Below are 21,825 nucleotides of genomic sequence, written 5' to 3'. Positions count from 1 at the left end.
TGTAGCCCATAAGAAAATAGGGCCCGTTGAAATCATGCTTATGGACTTTGAATGATGCAGGACCATAAAAGGTACAGTCAGATGTAACAAAAAACAAAAACAAAAAGAAATAATTTCAATAAGTCTTATTCAACTAATAGAACCACATACAACAAAGATAACAGCACTAACAAGGCCAAATCAAGGTGCTAGTGGTTGTTGTTTTATTGTAATGGCTATAATATAGATGTTTAGCTGTTCTGTTCTCATATGTATTCTCGTTCTCCAAACGTCTCGCGAGATTTGTGTGTGAACTAATGTCAGCGGAAGTACTTTGAGACTCTCTTTTCCGCCGGCCATAGAGGAGTCATCGGCAGGGTAAGAACTCGGGGCAGACAATTTCACGAAAGTTATCACCATCCATCCTGTATTTCAGCTCAATGTGTATCCCCATAAAGGCGTAAATAGCCTATTTACTTTGTCACAATTAATAAACGGCCAATATTGAACCCAAGTTGCCTATAGATTACCAAGTAAAACCTCAGTATCTCCGTCCCCCTCCCTCGTCTATCAGTAGCCTACCCGCATGTTGACGGCGGAGAATAGGAGGATAGATACAACGCAGAACCGTAGAAAGGTCCCTCGTTTCTGCAGTTAGTGAGCTGAACTCTGACAAATAACATTTTGTTCGAGGTCTGTAACTTAACCTGCTAGCTGTTGAGCTAATGTCCGAGAAATCCTGTCGCTAGGACCTGGCTGTAGTGTTATGCTAATGGTTTAGCGTTAGCTAGCTAACTTAGCATCCCATTTTCCAGAACTACCTTACGTTAATACAGGAAAACCAGAAGGTGGGCATCTAACCGGTTGCGATATGCATACAGGTTGTGTTTCAGGGGAGGTGGTATGCGGAGAAATACTTTAAATGTTAAAGTGGATGTGTTTCCTGAACTGAATGCTAACTAGCTACACCTTAAGATCATGCTTTTTCTGGTACAGTACTTGTACGTAATTTAATGCGGACGCTTAGTGACTAACAGACGCTAGTTACTGTCCTCTCCATTTACTTTTGAACCCTTGGACTTTGCATGATTTAGACAAGTAAGTTGGAAGTTTGTTGGGCCAAGTAGCATTACCCAACCTGAGCATCTTATCTGGCAGTGTGAAGTGGTTTTCAATGGATACCTGTCTTGTGTTCTCATAGCATCATGAAGCTGAATCCATTTGTGACATCCTCTCGGCGCAAGAACCGCAAGAGGCACTTCAATGCCCCCTCACACATCAGGAGGAAGATCATGTCTTCCCCTCTCTCCAAGGAGCTCCGTCAGAAGTACAACGTGAGGTCCATGCCCATCCGCAAAGATGACGAAGTCCAGGTAACGTAGTTTGGCTTGCTAAATGTTTGAGATTTATCAGGGAATTGGTATAAAGGTTTTGCAGCACCAGATTCTTCATTTACGTTTTTGTGTTGTGCGCCAACAGGTTGTCCGTGGACACTACAAAGGCCAGCAGATTGGCAAGGTAGTGCAGGTCTACAGGAAGAAGTACGTCATCTACATTGAGCGTGTGCAGAGAGAGAAGGCCAACGGAACCACAGTCCACGTCGGCATCCACCCCAGCAAGGTGAGACAAAGTTGCCAAGATTGTGTAAATCTGTGTGTCTGCCTTTATGTAAATAAGACAGATTCAAGTGTAAGAGGGGAAGCCCTGTATTGTGCACCATTTTAGTTTTCAAAAGGCACTGGGGAAATCAGTGGATGAAAGCAAAGTTTAACAAGCTGTATGGATTTTTTGCTTTTGTAGAGTTTCATCTGGACTGTGCAAGTAGGCGTCTAACCTGGTAGTCTGTACACCTGCATTGTGCAGGTGTGTAGTTATGAAGGAGTATGACTGGCAAAAATATACTTCTGCAGCACGGTGCAAGAGGCAGGTGTATCCAGGATGGTTTTGTTAGTCCCTGAAAACTCTGCCAGCAGCTCACGCAGAAAACATTTCAGGGTTCCTGCCTCAGTGTCAGCATTGCCGACTCTTTCTCTGTAGTTCGTCAATTTCAAAATAGCCCTCCAGCAGTGCCCCAGTTGGACCATTAGATAATCTTAAAACATAGCCTAGTTTCATAAAACGTAAGAATTTTTTCTGAGAGAAACCAAGCTGAGTGGATGTTCTTCAGACTTGCATGCATTACCTTTTGGTTCCACTGTATCTACAGAAAACGTCATTGTTCTAATTAGTGGTGGTCAGTATGGTAAATATATCACAATATCTTCAGATATTATCAAGACACATTTTTTTTTTATTTTCTAAAGCTAGATTGCAAGTTAGTGGAAATTACAACCCAATTACAATGGTATCAGTACTTCATTTGCAGCCTTTAAGTAAACTATATGCCAGTAAAAGAATTGAGGATCAGTCAAACTAGGTTTTCAGACCCATTTAATGCTCGTTTCAAAAGGTAAACAAGCACAGCATGTCTTCACAATGAAAGAATAAGTAAAACTCATAGGGCCTTAACTTGCCATGGCAAAACATCGTACTTACATAATTGGCCTGGAATTTTCTTGCACCATTCCATGTACAGTTGTGGTATAGTGTTTTTAGAAAAATTGTGGCAGGGCAAACTTGACAGCATGTATTACATCTTGCCAGCCTTTTCTTTTCTAATGGAAGTGCTTCTCAAATGAATTGGCTAACAGGGTCTGATGCTGCCATCAAGTACGCTTCATAAGCTCCCTCTTCCAAGTTGGGAAGTCATAAATACGGCTTGTTGTGCGTTCATGTGCTTTTGGTCAGAAATAACAATGTACCCTGTTGTGGCCGTTTTTGGATTTTATAAATCAAATAGCACAGACATACATTGTGCTGTGGCAGCAGAATGGAGAGGAAGTTATATCATGAATTTGATATTTTAATAATCAAATAATTGACAAATGCACAACAACTAAAAGTTAGTTGAAAATAGAAACAGCAGCATTTATTTATACAGAATACCAAACAATAACTTAGTACACCACTTTTATCCTCAAGTATTGACGCACTTTCCATGCTTTGCGCCTCTTATCTTACATGCAACTCTGGTATCATAGAGAATCCTGGCATAACCATTTTGTTGGGTTGTTCATTTGCGCTCAACTTGTAATTATAATTTCACAAGGAGCTTGGCATTTGAACTAGATGTTAAACCATGCAAATTTAAGATTTCAGATTATTAATAGTTGCAGTGAAAAGTTATGTGAAATCAGTGGATGTAAATGGCTCTAGCAAAAGTTATGAATGGAAAATGCACATTAATTATATGGTACCATATCACAATGTGCACAATCTCCCTGTGAAGACAAATCATTACAGTTAATGCCCACCCTTAGTTCTGACTGCAGCCCTCAGCATACCTGCCAACCATCCAGTTCTCCCTTATTTCAACACATCTGTTAATTCAATTTTTTCCCCCCAACATCTTGTATTTAACACTTATCCTAAGCTCTGCGCTGCATTGAGTGCATTTGGCAGTAAATGTGTTTGTTCATGATCAAATGGAAATGGCGGTAGGTTATAGAATGTCCACAGGCTTTGAAAAAGCTATACAGGTGGCATAACTACCCAGATGTGATTCATGAAAATTACATTTGGTTGTCTGGGGCATGGCTATTTTTTGCAATTGCTGTTGAGCGAGGCTTCTGTCTGTTCCCGCTTGCAGTAACATTTTATTATGTCATCTGCATTTGTGAATTGGCCAAAACAAAGTGTAGTTTCTGCACCACTCATAATGACACACGGAGCGTTTATTTTGGCTTGGCTAATTGCTGGTATAGCCGAGTGTTACAGCTGCATTTTCACATCAATGGGTCAATTTTAAATTGACAAGCAACGGTTGATGAATTGACCAAATATACATAACCATGTAGTGTTTTATGCATAATATGAGCAAATCAGTTTGTTTTACAATTGACCCTATAAAATGCAAAATTAGCAAAAAGGCAAAGCCTATATGACCCCTTCCAAACTGATTCTTGCTCAAACAGCAAGCTGGAATGGTGATCAATACTACTTTAGCATAAACTGATCAGCCCATCCTGTTCACTGTCTGAAGCTGAATTTGTGATCCCTGTTACAATGTTCATGGCTTCTTCATTGTGTATCTGTACAGATTATATTACTGGCCAGACAGATCACCCCTCTTTGCTAGACATTCACTCAGCAGGCACTCAAGCGGTCCATAAGACCAACAACCACATAATTTCTTTGAGGATGTGCACACGTTTAGTGGGTACAGATGTGATCGATTTGTGGACTTGGCTTTGTCATTGTTGGAAATATGTCCTTTTATTTGCTGCACATGAGTCTGTCATTGCATTGCCACTAATGTTATGACTTGTGAACTTGCTAGACTAGGCCAGGATTTTGAGACATGAGGTGAAATGCCCTTCTTGCATTGCAAGACTGATGTAAATGCCAAGAAAAATTCATGGTTTTATTAAAATTTCCATTTTCTTCTTTTCAGGTGGTCATCACCAGGCTAAAGCTGGACAAGGACCGCAAGAAGATCCTGGAGCGCAAGGCCAAGTCTCGCGCTGATGGAAAGGAGAAGGGCAAATACAAGGAGGAGACCATTGAGAAGATGCAGGAGTGAAAAGGATCTTTTGCTAAAAATAAACTGTATAAATGGATTTCACTTTGTCCGTCTCATTTGTTGATAGTGGGAGGAGGGGGTTCCTTCATACTGACATAGTTTCAAGTGTAATTTGGAAGATCAAAATGAAATATTTCATTTGGGTAGAATGCTTTTAATTTTGAAGTATACATATCTTGACTGCGTTCAGGGTCTGTAATCACAGCCACATTCTTCCATTTTGAAAATGTAGTTGTGAAATAGAGCTGAACAATTAATCAGGGGAAAAAATGAAATCGCAATATAAACTTCTGCTATTTCCAAATTGCAGAGGCTGCAATTAATTGCTTAAGAGAGGAGCATCCAAAATGGATTTCTAAACAAGGTATTTTTGTAATCTTTGGTCCATGAATCAAGTATAATATTGGTGAAAAACTTTAATCATACTCAACCTCAGTAAATCCTGCACACTGACATTTTATTTTTAACAAAATCACCTATTTAAACAATTTTAAAGTTCTACAAAATGTGTGACAAAAATGAATTGCAGTTTGAATTGCAATTGCAGTATTCTGTGAAATCAATTGCAATTAGATTTTTTGTCAATATCTTTCAGCCCCATTGTGAAACTACCAGCATCTACTAGAGAGGTAGAACCAGGTAACATTTCATTGTATAAGGGCAGCATAGAGACCTGCACACTAGCTAAAAAAAAGTGTCCAGACCAATGAAATTCTTGCATTAACCAGTTGGTTTTGACATACTGTTGTTTTTTTGATAGTGTATGGGTTTTTATACTGCACTCATTTGATGTCTCTTGGCCTGTGCATCCATCAATCTACAGATTTGGGCTTCTTTAAAGGTGCAGTGAGTTCTTCAAAGTTTCATTGTGTCCCTGATCATATTTATTGGAATTACCCAATCATACTGAGAACTGTGAGTGGAGGGGTCTGAAGTGGTTATGAGAGCGGTCCCCCAGAGAAGCTCACTTTGGAGGTTGACTGCTTGTGCACGTTTATTGGGGTGTGCATGCTGCAGAGTTTATGATGCCTAGCGGTTATTATTCCTGTCCTTTGATCCCTGAAGGATATGAGGATGTCAGAATTATGAGTAGGCAATATGATTGCAATGGCCAGATATGCAGGAGATGTCTGCATGAAAGCACAGTGTTGTGATATTTGCATAGAAATGACAGTTTCATTGAAATGGGGGACCGGGTGATAATCTATCAGAACTTGGCAGACAAGGAAATTGCAGGCGAGCTGAGTGAAATGCTGTTGATGGGTTCATAAGTCTTCTGAGTCTTTCACTGATTGAATTCGTCCTGCATCATTCTAAAGGGTCAGACACTAAGATGGGAGTCGCATGTAATTGGCGTACAATATGAAGCGTTGGTTTACAAAACGCTACATGTGTATTTTGGGGAGGATCATTACCAGAAGTTCATTAAATATCTCTAAAATAGAATGGAGCCTGTCATAGTCAAAATTATTTTGTCCAATAATTTGGGGTACCTATCCTTTAAAAAGTTATATTATTTGTTTTTTGTGCTATCAATCATTTTGTAAACATAGGCTTTTAGGTGTCACTTTTTTTTTCTCTGAATGGGACATATTTCATTTTGGCCTTTTGGAATTAAGCCTGTTATATACTCTTCCTTTGGGTTCCCATATAAAATATTAGGGAAATGTGTCCAGAGCAGAACCCCTTTTAAATCCCCAAACCGGACAGCTCTGTTCCTCACTTCTGATTGCCTGAGTGACGTTTAACGCCGCTGTAAAATACCCAATAAACGCACACCTGACTTTTGTCGCTTAGCAACCACGTCGTAAGAACTGTATTGCTTGGCAGAAGAATAACGTAATAATTTCGATTATTAACACTGAATTACTATAATTGAATAAACTTTTCAATATTTTAAGACTTTAATACTATTTTAAATGTTGGGTTTCTGCTGGTATATAGAAGTAATGAGGCACTCGAACCCTTGCTTTACAGTCATTTTTGATAGCTACGACGGTTGAACTTAGGGTTTTAAACTCCTCTTCTCTCCCTCTTCTAAAGTCCCTGTAGGTTAAAGCACAGTGTCAAGGAAATAGATTCAGACTTTATTGCTCGGTTTTCGTTCCTCCCACCTTCCTTGGCTGATGAATGGTCATGTGATACGTGCTGCCTTTTCTCTGTCGTCGTGTGGATCTTGACTACAGCTGTAAAGTACCGAAGTTGTCTGAGTCCGAAAGTTTGTACTTCTGAGGTCTTCTTGGTCTTGAACCAAACAGAAACATGGCAGAACTTAGTTTTGTCATTCCCATGTCTGTCATGACCCTGTTTTGGGGCATTGTTGGAGGAGTAGTGCCCTGGTTTATCCCCAAAGGGCCAAACAGAGGGTGAGTTTGTTAGCTTGACTAGCTATCAGCTGGCTAGAAAGAGCTAACTTTGTTTTTGTGTTATCCTATCAATGTCATTTGGTGAAAGTAGACTGTCTTCCTTTACCCCGAGAAATAGGATGAGAGAAAGTAGCTTTACTCTCAATAAGTTACTCAACGTTACCTGCAAAACTAAATAAAGTTTATCCTTGTGAGCTACTCGCCATTAAGTAAAAGTCAACGTTAGCTAACTTAGGCTAATTTGACAGTTCTGACTGGTGAGGATAACGCTAGCTTTTGTTTGTTTCTGTATTTTGTTTTGGGCCTTTTGATCGTACTACAAGAAACTTTGTATTTCCTCACTTTTAGACCAAGAATAAATATATTCCGTTTATGGAAAATGTGCCACATTTTGTAACTTCCCTTATTTGCCTCTTTGTCACTTGCATCATGAGATCATGTGTTAAATGAAATGGTCAAGGATGTTTTAAAAACACATTTAAGCTAGTCAGTCTATGCTCATATTTAACTCTATACCTCCAGTTGTAACCATTTCTCGTCTCCTTTGCCCACAGGGTGATAGTTACCATGCTGGTGTTAACTGCAGTGTGCTGCTACCTGTTGTGAGTACTGCCATCCTGGAAATGTAACATGTTGACTCTAACTACATAAGCTGCATCTTAAGTACTGTAGAGTAATATTAGGTGGTGTTGGTCAGAGTGTTTGAAGACAAATCCTAGATTTGCAGCAACATATATACACTAGTTGCATAGTGCATAGTAGATGGTGCACTGCATAGTAGATCAAAATGATGGAGGGTCCAAGAGAATTAGGCTTATAATATACATTTTGAACATTTTGAATGACCAAACCAATTGAGAAGCCTGTCTTTTCCACAAGCCAAAGATTATCCAGTTATACAGCTGAGCCTATGGACAATCTGCGATAACATTGATTGACTCGGATGGAGTTCGATACAGTCTTCTCCCCTACCAATCCATATTAATTGTGTGTGTTGCTGAGAAAAACAGTTTCAAAATTTGTCATGCTTACACATTTTTAACAGGGAAATATAGTTCCTGTTAGTGTTGTTGCGCATATTTCTTCCTCATCGTTAATTATTTATCATCAGAGGCTACCAAGTGTGCAGATAGTGTCGTGTTACATTTCAGATGGGCAAAAGGGGGCAGTAGAGACAAAGCAGAATGTTTCAGCCTTCAAGTTAGTGGTCTGGTGTCCCAAAGGCCCTCAGAGTGACGCTATATGAAATCATCTTAACGACTAGACTGACTTCCTATCGTGATAAATGTAGGCTTAGTAGCAGAATCAACACTTATTGGTGAATAAGAAATACCCATATTGTTGAGCTTTGGAGGATGTCTTTTGAAATACATGCTGGTGTTGTTGTGGTCTCCAATTTGATGTTCATGAATATCCATTCTGTCTCTCAGCTGGCTGATAGCGATCCTGGCCCAGCTGAACCCCCTGTTTGGACCGGCTCTGAGCAATGACACCATCTGGTACCTGAACTATCATTGGCCTTAGTCCACCCTCCCAGGCCTCCTGACAGTACAGGTACACTGCTCATATTTACTTTTCCTTCTGACAGAGAAAAAAACATATTGAACATACAGTTGAGATGTAGCCTATAACTATTTGGATCGGTGGAAGAGCTTTCTCTGTATAACACCTTCAACTGTATTTATTGTGAATTCTCTCAGCAGGGTCGGACCTGAGTCACTGCTCCACACCAATGGAGCGTTCGCTCTTCACTCCACAAAGAGATCGTTCCTTCTTAATCTGCCTTAAAATCGGATCCCTGTGTGATTGTCGAGAGATGCCCACAATGGTGCCTTGTACAAACTTGATTCCCAAAGGACTTCTGAGAGATCTCATTGAATGTGCTTTAATTTAAATAAAATTGGCCTTCGCTTGGCGTTGTTTTGTTCATATGATGTATATTGCGCGTTGAATGCCTTTGCTGTTAATACGAATGGCCTTGCCATAAAAAGTCGATGTGTGGTGTCTTTGATGTGACCTATTTTTGTCTGTTTATATTTGTGATGGATGTACTACATTCATTAATTAGTAATTAATAAACTATGAATCAATTCTAGTGGTCAAGTACTGTGTTGTTTGTTATTATGCCTAATTGATGAGCTCATAACTTTGATTAAAAGTTATAACTGTACTGTAACACATCTATGTCATTACCTAGTAATAATAACATTATCACAAGTGTACATGGAACAAGACTCTTTTTGCACATTAAGTTGAAACATGAGTATATGCAATTTTATCATGATACAATTATTTAAAGTACCTTCAGTTCAGTTTTATGTCCTAGATGGTATCAAAGAACGGTAGGCCATTTCTGTTCAATGCTCTTTACACACGAAAGTAACTAAATCCATGGCATTTCAGTCTGTTATGGTCAAGATTGTTGTTGTTTTATATATAGAACAATGTCTGTATGCCACAAACATCAGTCGATAAGTAGCTTGTAGGAGACCACAGGAGATAACAGTGCATTTTGTCGGACAAAGTCAAAACAGTAATTTACCGGCGTCCCGCTTGCCGTAGTTAGACCCTCTTCGTTGGCAAACATGGCGTCGTCAGATGTCCACGTCCGAATATGTGAACAAGAAATACTCAAATATGACTTAGAAATCAAGGCTCTCGTCCAGGTGGGAATATTAACTTAATAAAACTACTTAATGCTTCGTTATTAGACACTGGTATTTCACCTTGTCATTCAGGGGAATTGGTCGTTTTGTCTCTCAGCACTTGCATTGCGTGTTCCCAGCTGCCAGCAGTAGCTAACGGTACCCGGCATATAGCGTTTCTTTCCATTTAGAAACTACGGCATTACTTAGTTTTGATGCCAATGAATAAACCTTGCAATGATGTATGAGCTGTGTGTGTCTCCCATCTGTGTCATGTTGTCTTTCCAGGATATCAATGAGTGCACAGGACCTCAAAACAAGCTGACAGAGCTGAACTCCAAAGTGAAAGAGAGATTTCACAACCTCAGATTGCGGATTCAGGTAAGAAACATTGCTTGTCAATCTCTCAAACATCATTTGCAGTCATCAGCACAACCATAAGAACTCCAAAATACCCTACACATGTGGTGTAAAGGAGGTAAACCCAGGCTCCAAGCACTGCAGCAACTTGTACTTGGATTTATTATTATTTTTTACTTTGACAGGATTTAGAGCAAATGGGAATGGAGCAGGACAAAGAGTCGGACAAGCAGGCTTTATTCAGCCAGGTAGAGGGACATCGAAAACAGATGCTGAGGTAATGCTTTTTACACTGAAGTAGTAGACTACCATATGCCAACTTATATGAATTGTCATCTTTGTGTCCTCCTCCTTCATTTGTGTTGATAATGCAGACTTCACTGCCACTCTTGGGGGGGGGAAGCATTGTGTCTGCGTAAACAATGTAATATATATTTGTATATTTTATCTAATATATCTTTTTTGTATGTTCTTGTAGTAACCAGACGACTTGGAGGAAAGCCAACCTGGCCAGCAAACTGTCCATAGACAACCTGGAAAAGGAGGCACTTCTTAATGGAGCAGACAGTGCTGTGAGACAAAGGTGAGCTTGAGTCCCCTCAATATCCTAAACTGTCCCTTTGTAGGACCACTTTAATTGGTAGGACGGTTACATCATCTTCATCTCTTCTGTCACTGTGACTATTAAATCCCCTATCCCTTCAAACCAGGAAGATGACCAAAGAGGGCCTGGCCCAGACATCCAGTGATATTACAGAGAGTCTGATGAGTATCAGCCGGATGATGGCCCAGCAGGTACAGCAGAGCGAGGAGACCATGACGTCACTCGGTTAGTGGTGCATCCTTAATCACAAGGATAAAACACCATGTCCTGGTTTATGTGTAGTGTATGTGTGGCTATTACTGTGGAGTTTTATGAATATAGAGATTGAAGTAAGGCAGAAGAACTAGAAAAATCAAAGAACCACATTTCAATAGGAGCTGCACTGGCTTTTATTTTATTTTTTTATTAAAATGACAGTATTTGCATGCCTGTAATGTTTAAAAATGAAGACTATTGAGTAGGGCTAGGCAATAAATATTCAATATTATTGTTTGTTGTCTTTCAATAGAATCACATCGTCATAAAGTAATGATAAGTTATCGCAATGCACAATTCGCAATGCACACTGTTGTCTAAATTGCTGATAATAAGCAAATACTAATTAAAATCTCACACAAAATGAGATCTGAAACAAATAAGGAAATATTATTTGAAAATGTTAGCTTTATCGTACTTTATATTACCGTGCAGTTCAATGTCATGAACATCACTTTGATTATTTAACATAACTTTTCATATGAACAGATACACATACCGTTATATATTGGTATTGAAATAACTTCTTGTTATTATCGTGATATTAATTTAATCACCCAGCCCTCCTGTCAAGAAAAGGCTTGTTGAACCACTGTAGTGAACAGTGTTTTCTCTGTTGTTTGAAGCGACCTCCTCGAGGACGGTCCAGGAGACCAACGAGGAGTTCAAGGCGATGACAGGAACCATCCAGCTTGGGAGGAAGCTCATTACCAAGTACAACCGCAGGGAGCTCACTGATAAACTGCTCATCTTCCTGGCTTTGGCCCTCTTCCTCGCCACCGTCCTCTACATCCTGAAGAAGAGGCTGTTCCCCTTCCTGTAGTCCAGGTACTTTTGAGGAAGCTCTGCTATAACTTTATGCAAATGTTTAGGATTTTAACTGTCCAAAGTCACCACAAACTATTTAAAAACAACTCAACTCTGAATGGTGCGTGTCATGTTATACACAGTGCATTAATTTCTGCTCTATGGAATACGGACTGCTCACTCAGCTTAACTGCAAAGGTGCTGGAAGTAAAACATTGTCCATGAAGAGGAAGGATTTCTGCACATCTAGGTCCATTCAATGTCATATTTATTGCAAAGATTTTGGTCTACGCAACTCTCATCAGACAAAGAGAATGATTAATTCTGCTGTAAAAGAGGATGTACTTGTTTGTAGCACAAATTTGATAGGAAGTCTATCTTTGATTAGTGTGACAGTGATGCTGTGCATTGCTTTTGTTGAAATCTTATGTGAGAAGAGTGACGGCCCATACTGTTCTTTTCTTTTGAACATTCCTATGAAATATCCAAGCTGTTTTATTTTGTTGTTGTTGTTGTTGTTGTTGTTGTTGTTGTTGTATAACATCAAAGATGCATATATACACACAGAAGTTCTTGAAGTATAGAAATTGAATTTCTTTGCGACTCTCAGATGGCACTTTAATTCAAGATACAGGCTTGTTTTGCTTCAGTGGTTACTAACAAATCAGTTGTGTGAATATATATTTTGCAGGCAGATGTAAAACTCATGTTTAGCTATGACATGCTGTAAGTCCTCATATCAGGAGCAAAGTCAATCAGTTTGAGAGTGAAAAATTGTCTTCAATGAAAATAATGTAAACAAAACTTCAGTATAATCAGACTATAGTAAAACAAGTGGCACTATTCTCCTGATTCCAGTTACAGCTCTTCCTTCATCTCTTATCATTCCAATTTCACGTCTAATTGTGCAAATTTATATATAAACATGTATCATCTGTAGACTTTCTGTTGTAGATGATACATTGACTACGTAACAGAAAGGTGTCCCTTTTTGTATATTTCTCAGTCTTTTCTGTAACTGCATCGTAATTTAACCAAACCATCATATAGTTTTCACTGTTCATTTTATTGTTGCCTGATATCATGCAGGTGCTGTGCAAATGATGTGCAAGGCCTATTGTTATATAATGATATAATGATAGTTTTAATTTATTATTCCAATGTAGCAAGTTAATGCAATTTTGGGAGAAGAAGTATTTAAATTATTTCTGCTAACTAAAGATTCAAACGCAACCACACTAACCTGCTGTTGTAGTGTTTCACTATGTAATCAGAACAGTATATTTGCACATGGAATTGTCTGTTTATTGTATTCAGTTATTATATACTGTAGTATGTATATAAGACAAAGTAGCTTCAAAGTAAGAGCGGTTATACTCTCTTCCAACTCTGCCCGTGTTCGCTTGGCACTGGCCTGCAGCAGAGCAGAAAAGCTCAGAAAAGCAGTGGCAGTAATCACATTGGCAGAGATAGAGAAGCATGCGTCCCTGCCTTTCTTCAGATAAGACCCGGAAAAGCAGATTATTCCGACCCGTTTCCCTCTCCCTTTCCAGCGCGGGTGGAGGGTGAGGGGGGATATTTTTAGGTTTGTGTGGCTTTGTTATCTGACGTTGCCTTTTCAACACCTCAGAGGAGCGGGTGGCCGGAGTGGCTACATGACCTTGCTACCCTTTCCACAATTGCCTGACATTGCCATTTTGGAAAGAAAATCTGTGTAAATGTTGTCAGTATTGATTATCAATAAACACACAGCCTTCTGGCCTTATGTTTTGGACCTGTCTCAAATTTGTGTTTTCTTGGGGCATGTTTTTCCATTGAGAATCAAGACAACAGAGTGTGTGTGGAGAGACCTAAGAGATGCCTAAGCATCTCTTACTCATTTAAAGTGGTGGCAATTGGGCATAGCCAGTTCCTCGCCTGTTCATATAGCTGCACACTTAGGCGAGGCTCCTGGCTCTATGTCAAGCAAATTGGACTATTCTTGCATTTAGCACTGCGATAGTGTCAATCAAGTGTCGAGGCGGGCCGTATCTAGACAAGTGGGTCTCAGGAGAGCAAACCCAGTACCGGTCTCATGACGTAGATGCAGGAACCAGGCAGTTATTAGGAATGTGCACCACTCCAGATTCTTGTAGTGAATTCTGCGAGGACCATTTGTTTTTTTCAGTGTTTATCTGTCTGCTATTGGGCTATCATAGACAGAATCTGTACATTATTCATTGCTTAGTGTAAATCCTCCACACTTGAGATTTATCTGAGTTTGTATTTGCAACTGAAACACAGGAATAACTACTTCTTCCCAGCAAAGCGTAATAGTCCAGCTAAAAGTTTAAAAATAGGAAGCTTTAGTAAGAGAATATGCTGTCAGAGCTAATAATAAGGTGCTCATTCAAATATTCAGTTATTTCACACATGATCCCTTGTTAAATATCTGGTTGGATCAGGTAACATCTTTAGTTTGTCCACACTTTAGTATGGAGAAAAGCTTTGAGGCTGGGTCGTCTGACAAAACATATAAGGTCTAGAGCCCAGAGCAGGTGTTTCCAAAATACAGTGAATAAAAATTAGAACATTTTAAATCCATAAAATTAGAAATAACATTTGCCTTGCAGAACTTAATTTGACTCATTTAGTGCAGGTCAAGGTCAAGGCTCACAGCCGTTTCCATCAGAGCAACATTTAATAGAACAGTAAAAACGAGCATGTAGAGCGCACGTGCAGCCGACTGGGTTGTAAACTGTGTAAACTTGAACAACCTTTTAGCCCCATTTAAGCAAATTGAAGGAAGCTTCCTAAATGCCACTTGAACACTTTAACCTGACACCAACCATATGATGCTGCAAGGATTGTCGATGTTAAGGTCTTTTATTTGAATTAGATCTATCGCCAATTCAACCATTAGGCGTTGAGGCCGAGAGGCTTTTATTTTTTTATTATGATTAGTATCTTATTTATATTAGCCTTATGTTATTCATACTGTTAAGATTGCTGAGTGTATTTTTAATGAAATATGCAGGGATTATAATAGTCTAATTATTATCGTACAACTTGTAATTATTTCAGAAGCATTGTATATAATGATAATAATAATAATAATAATATTGATAATAATAATAATAATATAAAAGGACGATTATGTATACATATCAAGTCTATTAAATTGATGAGTTAATTTCCCATAAGCTAAATAATATAACAATTTCACTCAATTGTTAAATAAAGGTACCTTACATTCTTTTGATTATCAAAAATGAAGGCTAATTTTCGCAAAGAAACAACTTTATTTACAAACAATAGGCTATTATTTGCCTCAGGGTCTCAAGATGAAATCAAAACAGTAGGGCAAATAAACCCTTACAGAACTGTTACAGCATTCAAATTACAGTTATGTGAGCTTTGCCTTGAGCTAATGGCCATGAAATTAAATGAAAATATATTTAAACAAAAACTGGTGCTGAAAATAAAAACGAAAAACGGCTTCCTATCAAAAGTACGTTATTAAATAGGGGACATTAAAGTTATACAAACTCCGCAAAGTAATTAAGCACAAATGCATGCAGTCAGCGAATAAGCCTATTTTCTTGAGTAATTACGATGGATTATTGGATCATTTGACCCCCTTATTTTACCATGTCCTAATGCCATGTAATGAGGACACCCCGTTACTGGAGGAAAATGTGTTCTGCACATTATTCAGTTCCCCTACCCCAAAGTTCATGTAATTCCCGTTGCTGGAGGATCCTTGCATAGTTTGCATGGTGGCTGCTGGATAATTGCAAGCATAGTTCGTGTTGCAGCCCGGGCTGGGGTAGTTACTGAAGGCTGGGTAGTTGTTGTAAGTGAAATGGTTGATGTGGCCCATGTTGTAGGAGGTGTTGTAGGTGGCCGTGTCTGCGAGGCAAGGCTTCCCGTCGCGCACCAGGACCGGGACCGAGACTCGTCTGGGCGGCGGGAGGGACACCATCTCCAGGCTCTGGTCCTGCCTTTGCCGTTTGCACTTGTACCTCCTGTTCTGGAACCAGATCTTCACCTGGGTCGGGGTGAGTTTGAGCACCCCGGCCAGGTGGTCTCTCTCCGGGGCGGACAGGTACCTCTGCTGCTTGAAGCGCCGCTCCAGTTCGTACACCTGCGCCTGGGAGAAGAGGACCCGCGGCTTCCTGCGCCTCCGAGGTTTGGGCCGGTCTGGATCCTCGGCCTTCATGTCCTCCATAGCCTCGGCTGGAGGACTGAACTCTTCTGATGTGATAAAAAAAAACCACAGAGAGAGAGAGAGAGAGGTGGTGAAAATGGATAGGTTTATTATTATAATCATATTAGTATCAATAGGCTATTACTACTACCATTAGTACGACTACTAGGCCTACTTCTGCTGCTGCAAATAATAATAATAATAATAATTTAATATAATAGTATGATATATGTTCTAGTTGCATGATGGTACAACACCATATAACAGACTGAAGCTCAAACATTTTGGCCCTAATCCTGCCAAGGTTAGTGGTTCGAGTCCCGCTGGGCCACCCATGATGCTCATGGTACTGTAAAACGCTTTGGATAAAAGCACCAACAAAATGGTATACATTGTGTAATAGTAGGCTATAACATGATGTTGTTATAATCTGTGCTCAATTTGGAAATGTCATTTATTCTAATGCAATCTTAAGTACATTGATTTTGTTTGTTTTATTTGAAAACGTACTTTAATAAATCTTAAACATAGTCTAGCCTACAAGTTAATGTTGACCATCACTTTAAGTGTTGTATTGATTGATTCAGAAACGCAATTAAAATAGCCTATACAGTAAAAATGGTTCCTATATTAGCGCTTTAGTAGAGTTGTTTGTAGCGTGTTTGTTGCGTTTTGTACAAACCAGAGTTTGGGCCTCAAGGCCTGATTTTGCATACAGTTGAATTTTTGGTCTCTAGAACTCACCTTTTCTGTGTTTTCCCTCAAAACAGTCTGATTTCCCATCCTTCACTATGTCCATTTCTATGAGGGATTTCCCATAAAAGGTAGAAGCGAAGCTGAGTGCATTACTTCTGCTGGCTTTAGATTCGTGGTGGAGGTCTTCTCCAAACAGCGAGGCTCCGGACGACATCTCCCGGAGAGGCTCCTGCTTTAAGCGGGCCAGCATGCAGGAGGAGGTCGGCACGGTGCAGTCCATACGAGAAGAAATGTCCAAAGACACCATGTCGTCATGACTCTGCTCCAAGTTTAATATATCCTTTACAGAGAAGGGAGTGGACGTGCTAGGGCTAGGAAACATTGCCAAGAACAAAAACCTATAAACCTGTCATAAGGAGGCAACAACAACAAAAAAAACCCTGCCTACAAACTCTCTCCAGTTCCTGGTAATATTTACTGAGTTCAAGTGTTAGTTTGTTATACCGGACTGATCTTGAGTGAAGTGTGCATTTTGAATGTCAACCCTGTCTCCTAACTTTTCCTTGGCCTCCCTCTCCCTGTGACGCAGAGAGGTGGGAAGGGGGAGTCAGTGGGACCCTCGTATATGGAGCCACTGCTGCTCCCATTACAAATGACGTAAAATGATGCCTGGTAATCTTGCATGTAGGCCTAATATACGTCTGTTCATTTGCTGCAAAAAAAAAAAAAAAACACCTTGCCTAGTCAAAATCGTAGCCTATTTTTCCTAAAAAAAAAAAAAAATTTTTAAAATGAAAAAATCTGACAATAACCTTATGAAAAGTGATCTAATTCCACGTCCTTCCAACGCAAATCAACTCGTTAATTATTTCCTTAAGTGATTTTCTTGAGTAATCTTTCCTATTCTGCCTTATTCTGTCTTGTTTCGTGATACTGTCCAGTGAAACTGCACTGGAAACAGGTGAAATTACCTCACTTCACAGGCAGATTTTTTTCACTTGTTTTAAGGAAACTATTCTCGATACTAGACTAAATGACTTGTTTAGGTGTTTTATGTTTTTTCCAGTGTTGCAGTTCGTCATTACGCACAACGTGAATATATCCCAGTTTATTCTAGAGGCACAGTATTTGGACGGGAATGGACACACAGCTTCAAGTAGCCTGCCAGACATAATTTATACAACAGTGCAGAAACTAATATGTTATCTTATAATCTATAAATATTTCAACAGCTGAGTAGCCAACACTGCACTAACCTATAGGCCTATGTTTCTTGAGAGAATTTAGCAGGGGATAATATGAGTGGGTGTGTGCGTGCGTGCCTGCGTGCGTGCGTGCGTGGGGTACCGGCCTGCCTTAATAGTTTAATCCGACGGGAAACGGAGCAGACAACAAGTTGGTCCCTGAACACGGAACCTGAAACCAGGAGCGACACACTCTGCTGTCTGCCTCCAAGAGATCCTGGAGCCACTGTCGGGCTTATCAGGACGTGATAACAGATGACAACAAACCTGCACCCTCCCTCCCTCCCACCCACGCTGCAGGCCATGTCTCCGAGTGTCACATATGACACTCAGTTCTTATTGCTCTGTTGCAGCCCGTTTAAAAGTCCTATTTCATCGCGTTGAGACAAATGCTTCTAGTTTTGTCCGTTTAAAGCCTTTTATGGTTGGTAAGGTGGTCTAGTGTTTAGAAAGACCATCCTTGAACCAGAAGGCCCGGGTTCAAGCCCCATGTCAGCAAGTATCCGCTCTACTGAAGTGCTTTTGAGCAAGACACCCACTGTTATATATAGTTTAAACACACTCTGGAGAGAGGGAAGTGAGAAGAGAATTTACCTAAAGGGGTCAATAAAGTGTCTAATTATTTATTTGATACATATAATATTTATCACACGGGTTAAATGTTCGAAACATTTCTCTGGACAGCAGGGAAATAGAGAGAACTGTGCGTAATGACGCATTTCCAAAGCTGCCCACTGCACGGTTGGCACTAAACCTGCTATTAATGCCTGTGGAGACGGTCACAGGAGACAGACAGTATTATCGTTTGTTTTATCTCCAGCGTTTAGCGCAGCCACGGGGTAAATGGGTCCCCCCTGTCTCCGACCCAGCGATGGTGTTTATAGTTTTAAAGACTATTTGCGCGCCTCGCGAGCTGATGAATGGCCATGAAATCTTTCTCAGGCGCAGTGAGAGTCAACACTGGCCCGTCTCTTGCTGTAATAATTGGTGAAATAAAGTAAACGAATACGGGAAGCACACGGCATGGAAAATGTTTTCTTCATGATTGATTTCCATTGGCCTTCACGCGTAAGTCCGAGAGCTTTGTTAGAGTGTAATGTTTTTGGTCAAATAGTAATCTTCGCTTGGCTGCATTTCTGTCATTAACTGCCAAAAGAAATATAAAGAAAAGTAACAATCATAAACCTTAGGCCCATTAATCCTATGGCTGATGAATTAGACTCCAAACTGAATACATCTTCAGTTCCTCTGGATGGTAGCTTATTCTGTCAACTGTAAATTGAACATGACAGGTCTGGCATGTGTTTCATATCCCTAATGCTTTGGGCTGCATCAGCCCCGCGGTCCCCTTTGACCCGTCTTTCTGCAGCACATCTCCAACTCAGATAAAGCCGTAGATAAGGTTGCTTAAAAACTTCCGCTGCACGAACGTGTGGATATTTTGAGGCTTGCGTGTCGGAATGGGCTTCTGTGTGTGTGTGTGTGTGTGTGTGTGTGTGTGTGTGTGTGTGTGTGTGCGTGTGCGTGTGCGTGTGCGAGTGTGTGTGTGTGTGTGTGTGTGTGTGTGTGTGTGTGTGTGTGTGACCCAAATTAAAATTTTTGTCTGTGGCCTAAACGTTCCTGGTGGCGCAAGACGCCGCTTTAAAATGGGCTGGCGCACTCTGTCCTCGAGGCCTTTTCGGTGATTTAGAATCCATTAACGCTTTGGTAATTAGACTAATTGGGATGGAATAGACACATTAGGACAAAATCCGAGCAAGAAGGAAATAGCAAACATTTTGCACTTTCTCTAAGTAAAAGAATGAGCTTATTGCCCACTCAAAATGCTTGTGCGTTTAAGCTGTAATGCAATAGATCTTTTTAATACTCGTTCGACAAATAAAGTACCTACAAGCCTGTTTTGAGTTGTTTTCTCTTAGTAGTATTCTACTACTCTTGATGACTATGTACAAATAACAAAGTTTCTTTTAGCAGTTTGTTAGTAAGCTCTCATAAAATAACATACTTGTTATATTTTATGTGTAAGAAGTTTTTCAGTTAAAGGAGAATACTACTGAAATTCAGCATTCATAAAAACGGTTAGACCTATGTCCTGAGATAGTTCAGGTTTACAAATGAACATTCACTAGTGTTTTCCATAACTAGACATGAGAAAACAAGGCTTGTCTGTCCCTTAATCTGTTGTGACACAGATGCATTTCCACTGAGAATCAGTTGGAGGAATAAAATGGGAAAAGGTGGCAGGAGGAACGCAACATAATTCCTTGGTCTCTTTGTATGGCAATACTGTAAATATAGTTAATTTGGGTGTTAACAAATGATACGAACATATTGAGTCTATTCTATTGTTAACAAAGTTGCAGACTCTTCACTGTCAATGGAGCAGCTCCGGACTGTGGCCTACATCTTGATTTATCTGGTCATAAATAATGACTGGACTTTCCTAGATTAAGGAATTATGGGAATTATTGAATTGTTTGTTATTCTCCTTCAGCCTTTATTCACGGACCACCTTCAAAATGCAAAATAAACTTTGAATTGACTTCTTCTTGTGATCTGGTCACACCATAACATCACAACAGATTATTTCGTGCTACTCGGTCTTCTACTCTCAGCAGAACATTATCCTGATATTTAGGAAATTCATATCACCACCTGTTTTTACTTTCATTCTATTCCCGTGTGCCTCCCTATTCCCCCATGCATCAATTAATGGTTGATACAGTCCCCTTTGCTCTCGGTCCAAGGCCAGGCCACGGCAACTGTACTCTCACACCGTGTCTCCATCTCTCTCACACCCTGAATGTTTCATATAATATTAGTAACTGGGGATGAGATTTCATGAGCTGCCTCTGCTGTTTAGACAGGAGTGATGTGGTTTGAGTCAGTGAGACAAATCTTTTGGGACCCTCGCCCCCAACTCCCCGCCTCACCCCTCGTGCTAGACTACCACCATGTGGCCACTGGAGGAACTAGATCAGACAGTGGTTTACAGCAATAATCTGTTGTCTATTCACTTTCTTGATTATGAAGATGATGATGAGGATTTTTATGATAAGGATGATGATAGCTGTACTGTGAGAAAAAGTTCATTTGGTGGTCAACATGCTGTATCATTTATTGCGTGACATGAATGTAACCACAACCCTAAAGCATCCGCTGATCCTGAGTCTGCCGGTCGTCGTAACTGGAAACTAACTGGGATGAAAGTTATGTCGAGTGCCATCTGTCTGTGCATCATTTGTCTTGTCTGGTGCAGGGAGCAGCATCGCCTCTCCCCTCTGTCCTCTGCCTCCTCCCAACCACCCCACACACACACACACACACACACACACCCCAGTTCATGTTCATAGGCTTGGCAAGGCTTCACACGGTCTGCCGCTGAGTTCAAGGTGGTGTGATGGCCCCCGAGGGCATAAGAGGATGGCTGCTCCCCTGTGCCGAGTGTGCTGCTTTAGTTTTGTCTACGGCCCTCTGTACAGCTGATGTTTGAGGTCACTGGTAGGATGCTGCTGTGCTCCAGCTCATGAGCTGATGAATGGATTTCGAGGGACAGGTTGTCCCATGTTGACATATACAGACTGATATGCAGCAGGGACATTCATTTACTACAAGTGCAGGAATCAGTTTCACTCCCACGATTTTCCTTTTGAGTCCTTTTGAATCTCTTTTTTGTTTGCTTGGTATGTGCAATGCTCATCTCTTCAGGTTGCTGTTGCACTTGTTGTGCACTTAACCAATTTGTATACTACAGCTGTTCTGCTAGCTTGTATCTACTTTTGACTGCTGCAGTGTGTTCTATTAGTTTGCATGTTTTTCTTTTTGATCAGTACAAGAAATGGCCAGAGGGGGGCAGCGTCACACAGTGGTTGCGCCCAACCGCATTAACATCTCTTCCTCATCATGTCTTTTTGAATAGAGGAAACATAATTCAACAGTCTTCCACATCCTCAACTCATATTCTGTTAGCAGAAAACAGCAAATTTTCTCACATCCTCAACCCATATTCTTATTTTGTTCAACATTGTCCCTCTGCTTTCATAACAGGTATTACAGAAA

General features: G+C 40.3%; 4 protein-coding genes across 5 annotated transcripts; 3 read left to right on the top strand and 1 right to left on the bottom strand.

Moving 5' to 3' along the window:
- The first annotated feature begins 294 nt into the window (after window positions 1-294).
- On the top strand, window positions 295-4,637 carry rpl26 (ribosomal protein L26). The gene is made up of 4 exons (XM_071903343.1): window positions 295-357; window positions 1,181-1,352; window positions 1,459-1,599; window positions 4,472-4,637. The coding sequence occupies exons 2-4, from the start codon at window positions 1,185-1,187 to the stop codon at window positions 4,598-4,600; spliced, it is 438 nt and encodes a 145-aa protein (XP_071759444.1). The 5' UTR covers window positions 295-357; window positions 1,181-1,184; the 3' UTR covers window positions 4,601-4,637.
- A 2,109-nt stretch (window positions 4,638-6,746) lies between these two features.
- On the top strand, window positions 6,747-9,061 carry atp6v0e1 (ATPase H+ transporting V0 subunit e1). 2 transcript variants are annotated; one of them, XM_071903412.2, is made up of 4 exons: window positions 6,747-6,966; window positions 7,521-7,568; window positions 8,397-8,520; window positions 8,667-9,061. In XM_071903412.2, the coding sequence occupies exons 1-3, from the start codon at window positions 6,863-6,865 to the stop codon at window positions 8,488-8,490; spliced, it is 246 nt and encodes an 81-aa protein (XP_071759513.1). In that variant the 5' UTR covers window positions 6,747-6,862; the 3' UTR covers window positions 8,491-8,520; window positions 8,667-9,061. The 2 variants fall into 2 exon arrangements, with proteins under 2 accessions (XP_071759513.1, XP_071759502.1); XM_071903401.2 differs by having other exon boundaries at window positions 6,749-6,966; window positions 8,670-9,061.
- Window positions 9,062-9,541: 480 nt separating this feature from the next.
- On the top strand, window positions 9,542-13,402 carry bnip1a (BCL2 interacting protein 1a). Its single transcript, XM_071903473.2, has 6 exons — window positions 9,542-9,632; window positions 9,900-9,992; window positions 10,157-10,248; window positions 10,450-10,554; window positions 10,682-10,800; window positions 11,457-13,402. Exons 1-6 carry the CDS (start codon window positions 9,552-9,554, stop codon window positions 11,651-11,653), a joined length of 687 nt encoding a protein of 228 aa, XP_071759574.1. The 5' UTR covers window positions 9,542-9,551; the 3' UTR covers window positions 11,654-13,402.
- Window positions 13,403-15,199: 1,797 nt separating this feature from the next.
- On the bottom strand, window positions 15,200-16,904 carry nkx2.5 (NK2 homeobox 5). Its single transcript, XM_071903689.2, has 2 exons — window positions 16,571-16,904; window positions 15,200-15,873 (listed from the first exon to the last, which is right to left on the bottom strand). The coding sequence occupies exons 1-2, from the start codon at window positions 16,902-16,904 to the stop codon at window positions 15,263-15,265; spliced, it is 945 nt and encodes a 314-aa protein (XP_071759790.1). The 3' UTR covers window positions 15,200-15,262.
- Between the last annotated feature and the right edge of the window lie 4,921 nt (window positions 16,905-21,825).

This window comes from Centroberyx gerrardi, chromosome 16 (genome assembly GCF_048128805.1).
Source record: "Centroberyx gerrardi isolate f3 chromosome 16, fCenGer3.hap1.cur.20231027, whole genome shotgun sequence".
NCBI classification, from domain to species: Eukaryota; Metazoa; Chordata; class Actinopteri; order Beryciformes; family Berycidae; genus Centroberyx; species Centroberyx gerrardi.
This window is presented reverse-complemented; position numbering and strand designations above follow the sequence as displayed.